Source organism: Lolium perenne, chromosome 1 (genome assembly GCF_019359855.2).
Source record: "Lolium perenne isolate Kyuss_39 chromosome 1, Kyuss_2.0, whole genome shotgun sequence".
NCBI classification, from domain to species: domain Eukaryota; kingdom Viridiplantae; phylum Streptophyta; class Magnoliopsida; order Poales; family Poaceae; genus Lolium; species Lolium perenne.
In genome coordinates this window covers 130,804,019-130,820,290 of record NC_067244.2, presented here as the reverse complement: position 1 = coordinate 130,820,290, position 16,272 = coordinate 130,804,019, and the positions used below count along the sequence as shown (strand labels likewise).

General features: G+C 53.4%; 1 protein-coding gene and 1 long non-coding RNA gene across 3 annotated transcripts; one reads left to right on the top strand and one right to left on the bottom strand.

The window, feature by feature from the left end:
• Positions 1–486: 486 nt before the first annotated feature.
• Positions 487–3,081, bottom strand: LOC127293803 (uncharacterized). The gene is made up of 6 exons (XR_007846169.2): positions 2,411–3,081; positions 1,795–1,887; positions 1,595–1,699; positions 1,033–1,092; positions 867–933; positions 487–720 (listed from the first exon to the last, which is right to left on the bottom strand). It is a non-coding gene; the product is annotated as an uncharacterized lncRNA (long non-coding RNA).
• Positions 3,082–12,708: 9,627 nt separating this feature from the next.
• Positions 12,709–15,123, top strand: LOC127302386 (uncharacterized). Of its 2 annotated transcripts, none has more exons than XR_007852879.2 (2): positions 12,709–14,677; positions 14,756–15,123. XR_007852879.2 is itself a non-coding variant. In XM_051332839.2 (2 exons), exons 1-2 carry the CDS (start codon positions 12,781–12,783, stop codon positions 14,830–14,832), a joined length of 423 nt encoding a protein of 140 aa, XP_051188799.1. In that variant the 5' UTR covers positions 12,709–12,780; the 3' UTR covers positions 14,833–15,123. The 2 variants fall into 2 exon arrangements, 1 of the variants encoding a protein (XP_051188799.1); XM_051332839.2 differs by having other exon boundaries at positions 12,709–13,126.
• The last annotated feature ends 1,149 nt before the right edge of the window (positions 15,124–16,272 follow it).

Sequence of the window (16,272 nt, the reverse complement as noted above, 5' to 3'; positions counted from 1 at the left end):
AGAAAAGCTCCATCAAGGCCATCGCTGAACAGAGCCGCATACTCCAATGTTAGTATACGTACAAGTGGATAGTAAGCAAGCACATTATTTAGACCCTTATTCTGATCTCCTCAAACCATTGGATGCAAGTGATTGATATGATATAACACTATTCCCAAGAAATGGTTGACTGGCCATAGTTTAATAAGATACTAATGCACCATTAGTTTTAATCACCATATCTGATTATGAGTTTCATGAAACACCAACCTACATCCTATAACATGTAGGACAAAGTATAAACAATATGTCTGTGAATTCCCGAAGAACCAACCACAACTGTATGGATCCATATTTCGATATTAACCAACATTTAAGGAGATAAAAATGTACACTAAATTTAGGAAAGAATAACACCCCAAGAAATAAAAAGTAAACCTCTTGAAGTGTTTCATGATATATAATTATGTAGAGTGGAATGGCGAAGAGCAATATTAGATATCACCTACAATAGCTGGACACAACTAAATAGAGTTATTTGGTGGAGATGCATAGAACAAAGTACCAATGGAATACACATCAGAATGGCTTGTCGAGATATTCCCACCTCATTTTCACTTAAGTGCACAACATTTGAAGAATTTGGAGAAGGTGACCAGCCTGTAGTGCAAATTGAGATCATGTCATCACTTGTTGCTTGTTTAAGGACTTTTGCTTCAATCCATACCTTGCTTGTACACACTGTAATAGTCAAAAGGGGGAATAATAAAGTATGATTTAAAAAGCAAGCAATGAATCATCACTGTGTATGCTCAGTATTCCGACGGAACAAAGATCCAAAAACCATATTGAATCTCTAATCAACAATTGTTTCTCAGCAATATTACCAGTGCATAGTGCTGGGCCGGCTATTCAAGCTGGCCGTCGAACTGGGGATCATGGAACAGCTGCACCCTTTAATTGATAAATTCATGTCAGCAAGAGAAAAATATAGAACAATTTTGTTAAAATAAATAGAGAAGTGTGAAAGAAAAAAGTAACTCGGATAACTACTTGATATATTGCAGCACCTCCCGCACACAGTAAAGGAATAACAGCAAACACGACTACAAGCTGCAAAACAAACGCAAGGCAAACTGAAGCCATCACAAGTAGGAGCAAAAATAGTGCGCAACGCAAAAGGACCTCTTTTTCTGAATAATAAAACTTCATTGGATGGTCTGGACGTATTCAGTTATGCATACCAGACCACTCTTATAGATTTTTACCCAATAAATCGCAGATAGAAATCAAATCTCGACAAAAGTATACTAAGATGTTGCAGGATAATTAGAGTTTCCATGTAGCATAATTTTTTATTTGTATATATATTGTAAGGTAGACATCTTATCCGAGTTTTCAAATCAGTCCTAACAATTAGAAGGTTTAGATCTTTTTTTTTTTGAATGATAGATCTTTTTCTTCTTAGATGAGCGATGAAATTGTACATGAGTAGCTACTTAATATTGGAAAAATGCAAACAGTGGAAATTTTAGGCAAGTTCTATATATAATTCAACCAATTAACTTCATGGACAAAACAACTATAAAATCCAGTCTTAAGAAACAATATATACCTATCGCTCAAGAATTTCATTTTACAGTAGGAACCGTTTTCCTTAGAGGACTGCAACTATCTAGCATCTGATTCAAGCAGCCCTTCCACCATCAACTTTCTGAGCCTGTCATCATGAAGGAAAACAGGTTGTAACTTAGTTTAGATACAGAATATTTATATTGCACAGTGAACTTAGTAATCTGTAGATAGAAATAAGACCGTTAAAAAAATTTAACACCGCTCCTGTCGGCACATCATCAATCATGTGGAAGCATACGTATGTAATTGATTCTGAACCAATTCAGCAGCAACCTGTACATAACAAAAAGAGCACCAAATTGAACAAGGAAAAGTGGGCATTGCCAAGAGAATGAAGAGAAGTGGATAAAAATGGCCTGCAACTGTTTACATAAAATCGCCAACCAACTACAACAGATTAAACCTTCAGGCTATAAATAAAACTTCAAAGATGCAGAAAAACGCACAGATAACTGAGCCAATACGCATCATATCTGAGCTCAAGATTGCAAGTTATAAGAAGTGGCTTTTCATGTCGGTTATGATCTTGGAAACTACCTATTTAAACTATTCCATGTGGTCAACATCTAGTCACATTCAGCTTCCTCTTGTAATAGTATCTCATAAATATCTATGTGGGCGAACAATTTTTGACCATTAACATTTTCTGGAGATCTGATTATCATTTTCTGGAGATCTGATGTGAGCAACTGTGGGGATCAAATCAAAATGACGTAACCTTTCACCACCTAGAAAGAGGGAAGAATGGAAGCAGAGCAATAGGGGAGACCAAGGATGAGGTTTGGCGGCGGCTCACCTGGGCTCGCAAGACGACAACAAGCTCGACGAGGGGCCGTAGGACGTGAATCAGCACGAGCTCGAGGGGGCACGAGACCATGGCAGCTAGGGTTTCCACACCGGGTCACTCCTCGCACTTGACCTGCGTCGCCGACGACCTCGATCTCCTTTGCGGCGCCTCGATCTCTGGCGGCCTCCAGCGAGTCCAGGCGCTGCCACAGCACCTCCTCCTCCTCTCTTTGACGGCTTGCGCTGAAGACGGCGGCGTTCCTCCCACGAACTCGCCCCTTCTGCTTCTTGGTGCAGGAGAAGATCCTCGCCGGCCCCGGGCGCAATGGAGAGTTGTAGGGACGAGATATGGTGGCGATGGGAGAGAGGAGGAGGACGGGCGAGGGGAGAGGAGGAGAGGGAGAGAGGCGTGCGGCGGCGGGGATGCGGGCGCGAGGGGAGAGGAAGGGGAGGAGACGGGCAGAGGAGTGGGGATTGGGGAGCGATTGGGGGCGTGGCGATTGGTGGAGGGCTAGCGAGAGATCGGGCCGAGCGGGGCTTTTCGCGACCCATGGATAAAAAGTGGGTCTGCGGGAGGGCCTCAGCGCCCTGGACGGAACGACGGCCGAGATCGCGCCACGTCAGCTCGATCGGACGGCCGAAAATCCAAAGCGCTGTGAGAGCTCCATGAGGGTGCAGCAATCATACCGTGGGATTAGGCGGAGCTTCGAGCCGGACAAAAGATTGCTTTGTTAAGAGCATCTCCAGCCACGTCCCCCAAAGCTTCCCCCAAACCGCGCCGGATTGAGCGTTTGGGGGACGTGTTTTGTTCGTGCCGCCTTTGGGGGACGTCGCTCCCCAGCCGCGTCCCCCAAAAGAATATTGGTGCACGAAAATAAAGGTTTTCATTCAATTTTGATTATATATTACAAAGTTTGAATGAAAACGGCTAGATTTCATCTAAACCTAGACTACTGACAGCCCGGCGGTGCGTTCGACGGCCCCGCCCCATCGTCGCCTCCCCTACACCGCAGCTCCTCCTGCGTGCGCCTCCTCTCCTTGCGTTCGGCGGTGGCCAGACGGTGCCGCTCCCGCCGCGCGTCCTCCTCCGCCCTCCCCTGCTGGGCCGCCTGGAGGGAGAGCTCGACGGCGCGACGAATCTGCGCCTCTTCGCGGGCACGAGCGTCGTCCTGGAGCTTCTTCTCCGACTCGAAGGACTCGACGAGCGCGCGTTGCTGATCGGCCGTCTCGTCCGGGTGCGGCCCGTCGTCGTCGGACCACTCGAACTCGTCGTCGTCGTCGTCCTCCACCTCGGTCTCCTCCGCATCGGCCACCTCCTCCTCCATTGGCGCCTCCTCCTCCACATCTGTTGGCGCCTCCATCATCACCGCTGCCAACACGGCGTCCTCCGCCTCCAACTGGTCCGCCCGCCTCCCCCATAACGCCCTCAGCGCCGCCTCCCGCTGATGACGCTCCTCCGCCGTCTCCCGCCGCTGGCGCTCGATCGACTCCCGCCGCCGGCGCTCTATCGACTCCCGACGTTCACGGTACAGCGCCTCCCGCTCACCGCGCTGGCGCTCGTCAGCCCACCGCTGCTCCATCTCCGCTCGGTACCGGCACCGTCGCGCCTCCTGTCTCGTCGAGGCGTCAGACGCCGCAACGGTGGCGTCCTGCTGCTCCTGCCACGCTGCTGCTGCCGCGGCCTCGCCAGCAGCGGGGCCATGGCCGCAGAACGCCGCCAGATCCGCCGCCTGCGCCGCCTCCCGCTGCTGGCGGGCCTGCTGCTGCATTGCCTCCCGCCGCTGCTGACGGTGTGCGCGCCACCGCTCTTCCCGGGCGGCGACGTCGATGCCAAACTGCGAGTCCGGAAGTGGAGGAGACAGCGGTGGAGGGGACTGGCCAGCGCCTGGGCGGTTCGCCATTGCCACTGGTGGTGGAGGAGACGACGGTGGAGCGACGAGGGCTGTGTTTGTTGCCGGCGGGGTGTGGTGGCTACCGTTGAGCCGGGAGACCTTTTATAGACGCCGGCGTCGGGAAGAAAGCGCGGGAACAGGCGAGAAGAGGCGGGAAGATCACACGGGAACGGGCGGTGGCGTGCGAACGCCGGCGACGCGTGGAGGCTGCGCAGCACCGACGAGACGTCTCGCCTGCCCCTCCGTCGCCATTAAGGCAAAGATGCACTGCGCGCGAATAACTTCCGTCGCGAGGTAGGCGACGGTTAGGTTAAAATTAACTGTGCCGCTGATGGGTCGGCCCCGCCACTTCCCGCCTCGCTTTTCGTTGTGTCCGGCGTGCCCGGTGCGTCCCCTGTGGGACGGGGACGGGCTCGGGGTGCCGGACACCGTATGGGGGCGCGCCGAACAAAAATTGGCTTTGGGGGACGCGGCTGGAACGGTTTTTTTGTCCGGCGCGCCCCAAATCTCTTTAGGGGACGCTTTGGGGGACGCTGTCAGGGTATTTGAGCGACCATATTAACAAAGAGTAACAACCAATGTCCGGTAGCTATATATTTCACATTTATTCTTAGTATTTTTCGCCCTTTACAAAGCGAGAAAACGTCTCGTCAAATAATATTTTTCACTGAAGAAAATTGGATTTTTCAGTAATTAAATTTTCAAGGCTGAAAAATATTTAATAACAGTCAACCGGAGCTACGCTTGGACTTCTCCCGGGGAGATATGCGAGCAGGAAAAGAGGGATGATGGTTCGGACAGGGATAGGCGATTTGAAAGGCGATGGCGGGGCGACGGCGGCCTGCTTGCCCCCGACGGCGGCGGCCAGGGCAGGAGCCTTCTGCTTTGTTCCGTCCCCCGGTGAGGGCATGGGGCGGAGCTTCAGCCGCTTCTGGGCGCTCGCGATGTCCGATGACGAGGACGCGGGCGAGGACCCGTGCCTCGCAGTGGAGGAGGTCGCGAAGGCGGGGTCTGGGGACTCGTCTTCCGCGGAGAGCCGGCGGAGGCCGGCGACCTCGGTGACTCTGGATGATTTCATCCATCGGGCGGAGGAGCTTGGGGGTTCCCTCCGCCACCGTCGACGACAGGCCTTTGCTCCGGGAGGCAAGGGCTCGCGTTTCTCGGCGGGACTGGCTCCTAGGTTTGCCAGGCTTGGGGATGCCGGAGGGAAGCGGGGTGGCCGTGGTTCCTCATCGGTGGCATCTCCTGCGGTGCGCGGCCCGGTCGCGGGAGATCGGCGGCTGAGCACTCGGCGGGATGCGGCGGCGGCGGCTGCGGCGCCGCCGGAGGCCGTATCGGCGGATGAGAGGAGCATCTCGCAGACGGGAGCTCCGTGCCAATCTGGTGGGCTGGATTTGGGCCGGCCTGTCAGCGCTGCGGTACCGGGCCTGGAGGAGTTTCCTAGGCTGCAAGGTACGTTGTTGGGCTCTGGGCCGTGCGAGGGGTCGGGGCCTCTTTTGCTCTCTTTTCCAACGGGCCTGGAAGGGGCCTCCATTGGGGTTAAGAGATGGCTTTGGATGCCAAAGGGGGTTTCTGACCCACGGCTAGGGTTTCTTGCCAGAGGAGAGGAGGTGCGGCGGCGCTTCTCTAGACAGTCCAAATACATCGTTCGGCCCCCAAATCCACCGGCGCTCTTTCGGTCCTTTGCGGAGGTGACGGCGATGGGTGGTGATGGCCGCAAAAAACGTCGGCTCGAGGGGGAGGGCGGAGACGGGCGGCGCCAGGAGGGGGGCGGCGGCGGTGCGGGGTACTGGCACGAGGGAGGTAGCAGTGGGGGTGGCGGCGGCCACAGGCAAGAGCAGGGAGGCGGGCGCTACGGCGCCAACAACTGGCAGGGGCTCGGCTACGGCGGGTCGGACGGGGGGCGCCGCCAAGAGGGTGGCGGCGGTGGCTCCTTCCGTCAAGAGGGCGGCGGCTTTGGCGGGGGCGGCTCCTTCCACCAGGAGAGTGGTGGCGGCGGTGGTCCCTTCCGCCAGGAGGGCAGTAACGCCTACGGTGGAGGTGGCTCATTCCGCCAGGAGGGCGACAGCCATGGCGGTGGCGGCTCCTTCCGCCAGGAGGGAGGCAGCTCTTATCGCCAGGCGGCCGGTGGCGGCGGCTCTTTCCGTCAGGAGCAGGTGGGCCAGTTCCGGTCGAACGGCGAGGCCGGGCACTTCCAGGGAGGAAGTGGCCAGAATGGCTTCCGTTCCAAGGGCCACGGCAGTGGCGGTGGCGGGGGCTACCAGCAACAGGAGGGATGGGTTCAGCCCCCGGCGTGGCAGGCTCAACAGCGGCGCGATGCGCAGCGTCGTCCGGCTGGCGAGAACCGCGTCAGGAACTCCAATGCTGGGCGGCAGGGGCCGACAGCTGGGAAGGGAGGTGCTAGTAAGCACAAGGGCAAAGTCGGGGTTGTAGGTCCGGTTGGGGCCGTGGCAGATGCTGAGTGTTTCAAGTGTGGGCGCCCTGGACATTTTCAATCGTCGTGCACCTTTGAGCCGATTTGTGTGATCTGTGGAGGTGAGGGGCACGCGTCTGCAAACTGTACGTCTCGCGGCAAGTTCCTTCGTTTGCAGACCATGGGACACGCCATTGCGGGGGCTGGGTTCTTTGCGATTGAGGTGGATCCGATCAAGGGCAAGAGCACCAGGGAGTCCTTCACCGCGGTGATCAAGTTCAAGGGCACTCCGTTGTCGCCTTTGCAGATTTCGGATGAGTTCAAAGACTTGGTGGATGAGCAGTGGGATTGGCAGGTGTGTCGCTTATCCGAGACGGAGTTCTCGGTGTGTTTCCCTTCTCAGGCCACGCTTCGTATGGGAACGAGGCATGGCAAGCTGTTCCTACCAATCAACAAGGTTGAGGTGGAGATCCGGGAGGCGTTCCTAAGCCCCAAACCTGCCCTGTGCTTCCCGTCCGTGTGGGTACAACTGTCTGGCGTCCCGGATGATCTCATGGAGGTGGATCGCTTGATGGCCGCTATGGTGCTGATTGGCCGTCCTTTGGAGGTGGATGAGCTGTCCTTGCGCAAATTCCGTACGGAGCCGATTCGGATGCGCTTTCAGTGTCGTTACCCGGAGCGGATCAAAGGGACGGTCCAGCTGGTGGTAAATGGGGAAGGATACAACATCTCGGTGAAGGTTGAGCTTGGCGGGAGGGGCGGCGGCACCTCTGGGTCAGGGCCGGCTCCGTCGCCGCCAAGAGATGATGATCAAGATGATGAGGACTATGATGACCTGACCCCATCTGAGGAGGAATGAATGACCTGGGGAAGAAGGACAAGGAAAAGAGGACTCAGGAGGCGGCTGAGAGGTCGCAGGCGGCGCCCAAGGGCAAGGAGCAGGCGGCGGAGGCGCGTGGAGGGGGGACGGGTACCGGGGGGCACCACAGCGCCCCTCAGCTGGGCGTCACGGAGTCGAGGCTGCGCTCCATCTACGAGTATGGGTCCAACCTGGCGGCCGGCGGGCTGCTGGCCTCCTTCCGCCAGCCTCGCTCGCTCATGGTGCCTATGGCCTCTCCACCTAAGGTGGCGGAGGGGTCGACTGAGTCGCAGGTGTGTGACCCCGCCTTGGAGGGGGGTGTGGTCACGGGGACAGACCAGGGGATGGTCGTTCCCATGGCGGAGGCTCAGGGAGAGCTTCCAGGTGCTGGGGGTTTCGCTGCTGCCACGTCGGAGCGGCCCCCTGGTGGCGCTGGGGGGCAGCAGTCCTCGCCGCTGCCTGAGGAGGTGCTCCCTGAGGCCGGTGAGGTGGTGTCGATGGTGCCTGCTGCGGGGGAGAAGCCGATGACGGCTGCGACGTACTCGAGGGCGAACAAGAAGAAGGACAAGGTGTTGTCCATGAGGAAGAGCTCCAGGCACAACAAGGCGTCGGTCAACCTCTCGGCGCTGGAGAAGGCCAAGAGGCTGACTGCTGACAAGAACCTCGACTCAGGTACGCCTCACTCCACTTCCCTTGATTCTCTCCCTGATGCTATGCTTGCCAATGTTCTAGTCGATAGTTGCATGGTGTTTAACCCGAGCAGGGGCTCACCGTGTGAGATTCTGGACCTGGTGCGAGCAAGGGAGCTCGCCCAGGCTTCCATTGCGGCTGCGGCTCTTAAGAAGGAAAGGGGAGAGCAGCTTGCTGCGGCTAGGGAGGCCGATGTGCAAGTTGTGGCGCCGGAGGAGGGCCCTACGGCGTCTGCGGACCCGGAGGGGGTAGGCCCTTCGACCCGAAGCAAGCCCAAGCGTGCGTGCGCAAAGCGGCCAATGCTGTCAATCCGTAAGGGACGGGGTAAGCGCGCCGGGTAGCGATGAGAGGCCTCATTTATAATATTCGGGGCTTTGGGGCGTCTGGGAGACGGTCCCAAATGCTTGATTATCTGCGATCAGAGAAAGTAGATTTTGTGGGCCTCCAAGAGACGATCAGGCAGGAGTTTTCGGCCTCTGAGCTCCGCAGGCTAGAGCTCGGTGGCCAATTTAACTGGAATTGGCTGCCAGCAACAGGGCACTCGGGGGGCCTGTTGTTGTGTTTCCGGGATGAGACTTTTGAGGTTGGGGTGTGGAGGAAGGGTACCTTCTACCTCAGCGCTCATATCCTCCAGCGGAGGTCAAACAAGAAGTGGTGGTTTGTGCTGGTTTACGGACCAGCAGACCACCGGCGTACCGAGGAGTTCTTGGGAGAGCTTACAAGGGAAGTTAGCTCTTATCAGGACCCGGTGGTTCTGGGTGGGGACTTTAATCTTATTCGCCGGGCTGGGGATAAGAATAACGCCAACATTAACTGGCCCAGGGTCCATAGGTTTAATGACGCCATTGCTAACTTGTCGCTTAGGGAGGTGGCGAGGGTAGGGGCGCGGTACACCTGGACGAACAAGCAATTGTCGCCGGTGAGATGTGTGCTGGACAGAGTTTTTGTGTCCCCGGCCTGGGAGGCTTGGTTCCCACTCTGCTCCTTGACGGCGATCACCCGCATTGGCTCGGATCACACCCCTCTCCTACTTAAAAGTGGAGAGGATGAGCGATGCGGGCCCGCTAGGTTCATGTTCCAGACTTGGTGGTTTGGGGTACCGGGTTTTTTGGATCTAGTTAAGGGTAAACTGGACTCCTTTCTGTCTGACTTTGGTCCTCATAGGGGCTCGATTGAGCTTTGGATGTGTGTGGCCAGGTTGTCGCGTCAGTTCCTCAAGGGTTGGGGGGCCAATCTCGGGAAGGAGAAGCGGGACCATAAGGCTGGGCTCATGGCTCAGGTCGAGGCGCTTGATGCGCTGGCTAACTCATCTAGTTTGGACGAGGAAGGATGGGCCTTCCGCTATCACCTGGAGGACCAGGTTGTTTTGCTTGACTCCTTAGAGGAGGAGTATTGGCGCCAGCGGAGCCGCATTCAATGGCTGCTCAAAGGGGACGCGTGTACGGCGTATTTCCACGCCATTGCCAACGGGCGCCGTCGAAAGTGCGGGATTCCCCGCCTGATTTCGGAACAGGGCGAGCTTTCGGATCAGAATGCTATCATGGGACACGTGTATGACTATTACCGCCAGCTGATGGGCACAGCCGGCGAGGCTAGGGCCTTCACCCTTGCTCATGACCTTTGGCCATCTTCCAAACGTATCTCTGATGCAGAAAATTGGGAGTTGGAAAGATCGTTTACCTTAGAGGAGCTTGATGCCGTCCTTCATGATATGAAAGTGGACTCGGCTCCTGGACCGGATGGCTTGCCTGTGGCCTTCTTTCTGAGGTTCTGGGGAACCCTGCGACCCCCTTGTTTTTCAGATTCTGAATGATTTTGTCCTAGGGAGGGTGGATATCTCACGCTTGAATTTTGGGATCCTGTCCTTGATTCCCAAAGTTAAAGGGGCTGACTCTATTAAGCAATTCCGCCCGATCGCCCTTATCAATGTTATTTTTAAGTTTGTCTCTAAGGCCTATGCGTCTCGACTCGCGCCGTTAGCACATAGGATGATTGACCGCTCACAGACTGCTTTCATCAGGGGCAGGGCCCTTCACGAGGGAGTGTTGGCCTTGCACGAGATTGCTCACGAGCTGCGGGTTAAAAGGCTAGGGGGCCTCTTCCTGAAGCCTGATTTTGAGAAGGCTTATGACCGGGTGGATTGGGATTTCCTGCGCGAAGTTCTAGGTCGGAAAGGGTTCTCCGCCACTATGGTTCACCGCTTGATGCAGCTGGTCTCGGGTGGCCTAACGGCGGTGAATGTCAATGGGGAAATCGGCCCTTTCTTCCGCAACACGCGAGGGGTCAGGCAGGGAGACCCGCTGTCTCCCATCCTCTTTGACTTCATGGTCGACGCCTTGGCGGCCATGCTGTCGCGGGCTAAGGAGGCTGGACACATTTTGGGGCTGGTGCGGCACTTGATTCCTGGGGGAGTCACTCACCTGCAGTATGCCGACGACACTATGGTGATGATTGAGCCGTCAGATGAGGGTATTGCCAATCTAAAGCTCGTTTTGATTAGTTTTGAGCTGATGTCCGGCCTTAAGATCAATCTTGCTAAAAGTGAGGTTGTCGTGGTTGGGACCACGCCTCTGGAGCAGGAGCGGGTGGCTCGGCTCCTTAACTGCCGTTTGGGGAAATTTCCCATCAAGTACCTGGGTTTGCCTTTGAGCAACAAAACGCTTCGCGCCTCAGACTGGGATTTCCTGACGTCGAAAGTGGCCAAACGGGTTGATCCTTGGCAGGGTATCTTTTTGGCTTCAGCGGGACGTCTGGAGCTGATGAATTCTTGCTTGTCAAGCCTTCCGTTGTTTGCAATGAGCTTGTTCATGCTCTTTGACTCAACGCATGCGTCCTTTGACAAGGTGCGCTCCCGCTTCTTTTGGGAAGGGGTGGGGGATAAGCGCAAGTACCACATGGTTGATTGGGCAATGGTGTGCCGGCCTAAGGAGGTTGGGGGTTTGGGTATCCTCAACACTAGGCATATGAACATTGCGTTCATGCTTAAATGGGTTTGGAAGCTCTACCACAATGCAGATGGGCTTTGGGCTGATCTGATTAGAGCTAAGTACCTTGGGGAGCATGACCTCTTCTCGCCGTTGGTGCCTACCAAGGGATCGCAATTCTGGAACTCGATCCAGAAAGTCAAGTGGTATTTTAAACTTGGCGCGAAACATTGCGTCCGTAACGGGAAACAGACGTTTTTCTGGCTGGATTGGTGGCTGGGCACCGCTCCACTCAGGGACAGGTATCCGGTGCTTTTCAGCTGTTGTGACTCACCGTTCATCACGGTGTTGGGGGCTAGGGATGGCCCGGGTTGGTGCTTGCGGTTTAGGCGTCCTTTTTCCCTCGCGGAGACGGTTGAATGGGACAATCTCACTAGGGAGCTAGACTTCACCCAGGCCAGCGCTGATGACGACGTGGTTTCTTGGCGCTTGGAGGCTTCTGGCGATTTCTTTGCTAAGTCTCTGTACTGCCGGCTGTCGCAGGGCGCGGCGGTTACGCACTTTAGGGAGGTCTGGCGGACGAGGGTGCCTCCGAGGATAAGGGTATTCTTGTGGCAACTCCTCTGGGGTAAACTGCCTTGCTCTATGCAGGTGGCCAAACGGAGAGGTCCGTCTAATGGGCTTTGTACTCTCTGTGGTGAGCCTGAGGACTGCGACCATATCTTCTTCACATGTCCACTGGCACACTTCTTATGGGCGGGAGTTAGGGAGCTCCTGCATTGCTCCTGGAACCCTGCAGAGGCAGGCGATTTCCTTGCTATCTCTCATGGCTTGACCGGGGCGTATAGACGAGTAGTTTGGTTCTCCTTCGCGGCGTTAGCTTGGGCCTTATGGAATAATCGTAATAAGCTAACTATGGAAGGCGTTCTTATTGGCAAACCAGCTGATGCCTTGTTCAAAATGACCATCTACATGCAGCAATGGAGGATGCTGGTGAAGTGGAAGGATAGAGGACTCGTGGATGCGGCGATGGACTCTCTTCGGCGGAAGCTTGCGGACCTGGCGGTGTCGGCGGGCTCCTGATGTCGCCTCGTTTTCATTTCTGCCTTGTACCAGGGGGATGGTGCTTGATGTTGTGCTGAACCTTTATCTTGTGTTGTTTACATCTTGAACCTTAGCTCTTGTTAGGTCTGGGGAACTGTGTATCGTTCTGTGAGGTGTGGGAGCGTTTGCTCGTTATGTATCCCGACTTTGTATGGTACTGTTGGTACTTTATTAATTTAAAGCAGGGTTGAGGCCTTCAGTTTAAAAAAGACTTCTCCCGGTGCATCGCACGGGTACTTTTACTAATACTATAATAATAGACAGCGCCGGACGCTCCTGACGATGATTATTTTTTCATCCCTTGAGTCCAGAAGCTGACCCCGTGTTCACCCAGCCTCGCGTTGCTGCCTTTGGATTTCAGAGTCGGTCACAATGTCGATTCATATGCGTCGGTTGTTTCTGAACAGGTTCGAAGGAGAAAGAAAAACTCACGGTTGCATACTTGCGTGTAGATATCCGTGCCGGTCGCCGGTCGTCGTCTTCTGGTGTTTGTAGACTATGGAGGATCCTGCTTCCATCGAGTTGTTCGCTGACCGCGGGGACGACCACCTGCTGGCGATTCCAGAGGAGCAGACGCCGCGCACCTGGACCGTGCTTGACGCAGACCAAGTGGGGTTCGCCGCCGCCGCCGCCCAGTCCCCCTCCGTGACGGGTCGCCCCATGCCAGCGCCGACGTATACTTCCGGTACCTGCCAATCCACTTCCTGGAACTCGAAGCGGAACCCCAAGTGCGTCGATCTGACGCCAAACCCATGGAGGAAATGGCGCAGGGGCGGACAGCGGCCTCACTTTGTCGAAATGCTCAGGCAAGCCTCCATCCAGTACGACCACCCCCAATCCTCAGGTACCAATTTATCTGCTTTGTCTCTTTATCTTCCTTCCCTGTTTCAGTCTATACTGAACTTTCGTCGTCTCGCTTTACATGTTTCGGCGATGGCTAAATCAGCAGTCGGCAGCACACCACTGTCTGTATTGCTCTGTTAGCTTCAGTTTCCATTTTCGTTAAGAGTAAACAACAATGCTACTGATGTCTTCATTCACTGAAACGTTCAACATATTTACTTGATCAATGGGATTGAGGGGCGGGTTTGTTTTTTTAAGGTAGTACAAAGTATTGATCCTGACCAAAGATGCAAACCGACAGTAGTGTAGCACAGAGTTACAGCCATAAGCTGTTGCAAAGTATCTGCCAAGTGCTGGAATTAAAAAGTTCAGTAAGTAGTTTGAAACACAAGCTCGAGCTGCACATATCCTGTGCAACAGTGGGTTTCTGAACCGCGCTTAATAATTTTATAAACGCACACACTGTATGTTTGGCTGTGAAATGTTGTTCCATTGATGAAATGAAAATGGATACCCGATTCGAGGTTTTGTGCTCAACCAATGTCGGGACGAAAATCAACCGTTATTTTACCATTCAATATACGAGTATCATGTACCCTTGCAGCAAAGCATCTTACCACCCCTTACTATTTAAATAATAGTGTGCATTGTTAATTTAGGCTGAAGATAGTGCTAAACGTCATCAGTGTTGGATATTACAATTAATGTTGATGGGTTAAATTTTATGATCTCCACACATCCACTGATATCACTTGAGTTATAATTTGTGACGTTTCTTCTTTCTGTCTCACACTCTTTTTTGAGATCTATTAAAGACTATACTGAATAATTGGTACCAGTCAATTATAAAGTTTGTTAAAGTTTTCTTACTAGCAGCAAAGAAAAGTTTACATGGTGCCATGCTAAAAACCTCACTTCAATCCAATAGAAATAATTCGTTACCAGATCTGCGGATTTTGAATATAATTTATCCTTAACAATTCATGAAGCAGTATGGTGCCTCCACAAAGGCTGGGCAATAATTGGATTTAATTTCCAGATCTTGAGATGCCTAGATTTTCTAGCATACATGAATCAATTTGAAAAAAAAAACATATATATCTGAATCACAGAGTTTTCATCTGGCTTATTGTGTGGTGATAGATTCAGATTTTATCGACCAAATCATCACTTATGTTTACTCTATCATGTTTCTTATTTCCTGCCAATCCTTGGATATAGCATAATTCCCAATTCCTTTAGTCGTTGCGATTATATTTGGGTAGGCATTTTGCTCTTTTCTTTCTTTTAGTTTATTGGCTTGATATATTTTTGTGTAGCAAGTCTTGCAATGAGCAGACAAAGTGTATTTACCTTTTTTTAGAGTCATACTAGCATTATCATTAATTAAGATGATGCGTACAAGCAAAAGACACAATATAGCTCCCTCTTTAGTTCGCGGGTATGACCTGATTATTGAGTACAAGTAACTGCGTCCATCTCGTACGCTAAAAGACCCATCTGCCATGGAAAAGGACTTCTGTGGTCTGTGCCGCGCAAAAAAAGACCCAGTGTGAGTGTTCCATTGGATCAGAGTTTATTTCACTATAACCATGGATATGAGTTCATTTTCTGAATTTGTTCTTTGCAGTGACTTTCCCTATATTTTTCTTAAATGTGGTTAGAAAGGAGCAATGGAAGCAATCTCTCATGTCGCTGGCAAGATAACTGTTTCATCATCAGATCTGGGGTGGATCTAGGCAAAACTGTAAGGCCACTGTCCAAGGTGCATGGGTTACTCCAGGAGTTTTTTTTTTGTCAGTATAATGTACTACCTGTCACATGTTCGACCAGTAACTAACCTTTGTATGAAATGGAAACTGAGAACTTCAGTTTAGTTTGTTCTACTTGCATCTAAAAAATTATTTGATTGCTTGTTTGTTGTTGACATTAAATTTTCTCCTTAATATTTCTGGAGTATCTGGTGAAAAAGAATAATACTATTCAGTGACTTAATGGCAATGGTGGGAGTGTTTGGATCAGTTTTCAGTGACATACAGATGTATTCTTGGAATACATCTGATGATATTCTATTAAAATGATCCCATCTTACACGATTTGCATGACTTCCATCAATTTTGATACGCACTGCATTAGGTTTCCTTTTTGAGATTCCATATTATTCTCCTTCACGTTACCACAAAAGTATTCTTGAGCGAGAAGAACTTTATTCAATTAAATGGAATGTTGATCCGTAAGTCCCTCACTGTTGCTAATTTTTTCCAAACTTTTGTACACATAAAACATTTGTAATGAAAAATATATACGGTGCACTCTAGAGAAAGTATACTCCTGAATATCGGCGGGAGCTTCTTTCGGCGCTTCACTCCGTTGGGGACGGAGAGACCCCGGCGCTGATGGAGGTCCGTGTCGCGGCGGTGCCCGCGCCCAGCTCCTCTCCGGTGCTGCCGGATCTGGGTTCTAGGGTGGAGTTCCCCTACCTCTCCTCGGCCCGCGGGGGGCGCGTCGTCCTGGGTCGTCCGCCGCCGGCGGGGTCGACGTCGTTTGCGTCTGCAGGTTCCTTCCTCGTGGGTGAGGTTGCGGTGGCGCTGGGTGGCTCGCCGCTGGCGGCGCAGGCGGCTACCCATCAGGGAGATCTGTTAGGGTTCGCGCTTGGGGGAGCTGCAGGTGCGGCGCCTGGCGCTGGGCCGGCCCGTTCTTTTTCGCTGGAGTGGGCCGGTCCTGGTGGGCCGGCCCAGGTGGGTGATTCTGGCGGCCTGGGATGGCAAACAGCTGAACCGTCGGATGAGGGCAACGTGGACTCTTTTCGTCAAGCAACGTCGCAGATCGAGTCGGTCTCCCACTCCCCATCGGGCGCTCCACTACTTAAGTGGCACTGGCTACCGCTTGGAACCCTAGATCGGGATCTAGGGTTTCCAGCAGCCTCTCATGACATCCGCCGCCACCATGCCAGAGCCAAATCTCTTGTCCTCTCCCCCAACCCCACCGGCCCTCCCACCCTCAAGCTTGTGGCGATGGACCGCGACCGGCGTGGAAAGCGTTCCTTTGAGGAGCTGGGCGGCGACGCTGGCTGGCGGCGTGAGCAGGATCTGCGGCAGAGGCTCAGCAGGGAGCAGGAGGAACAGCGGCGTCAGCTGCGCGCGAGGG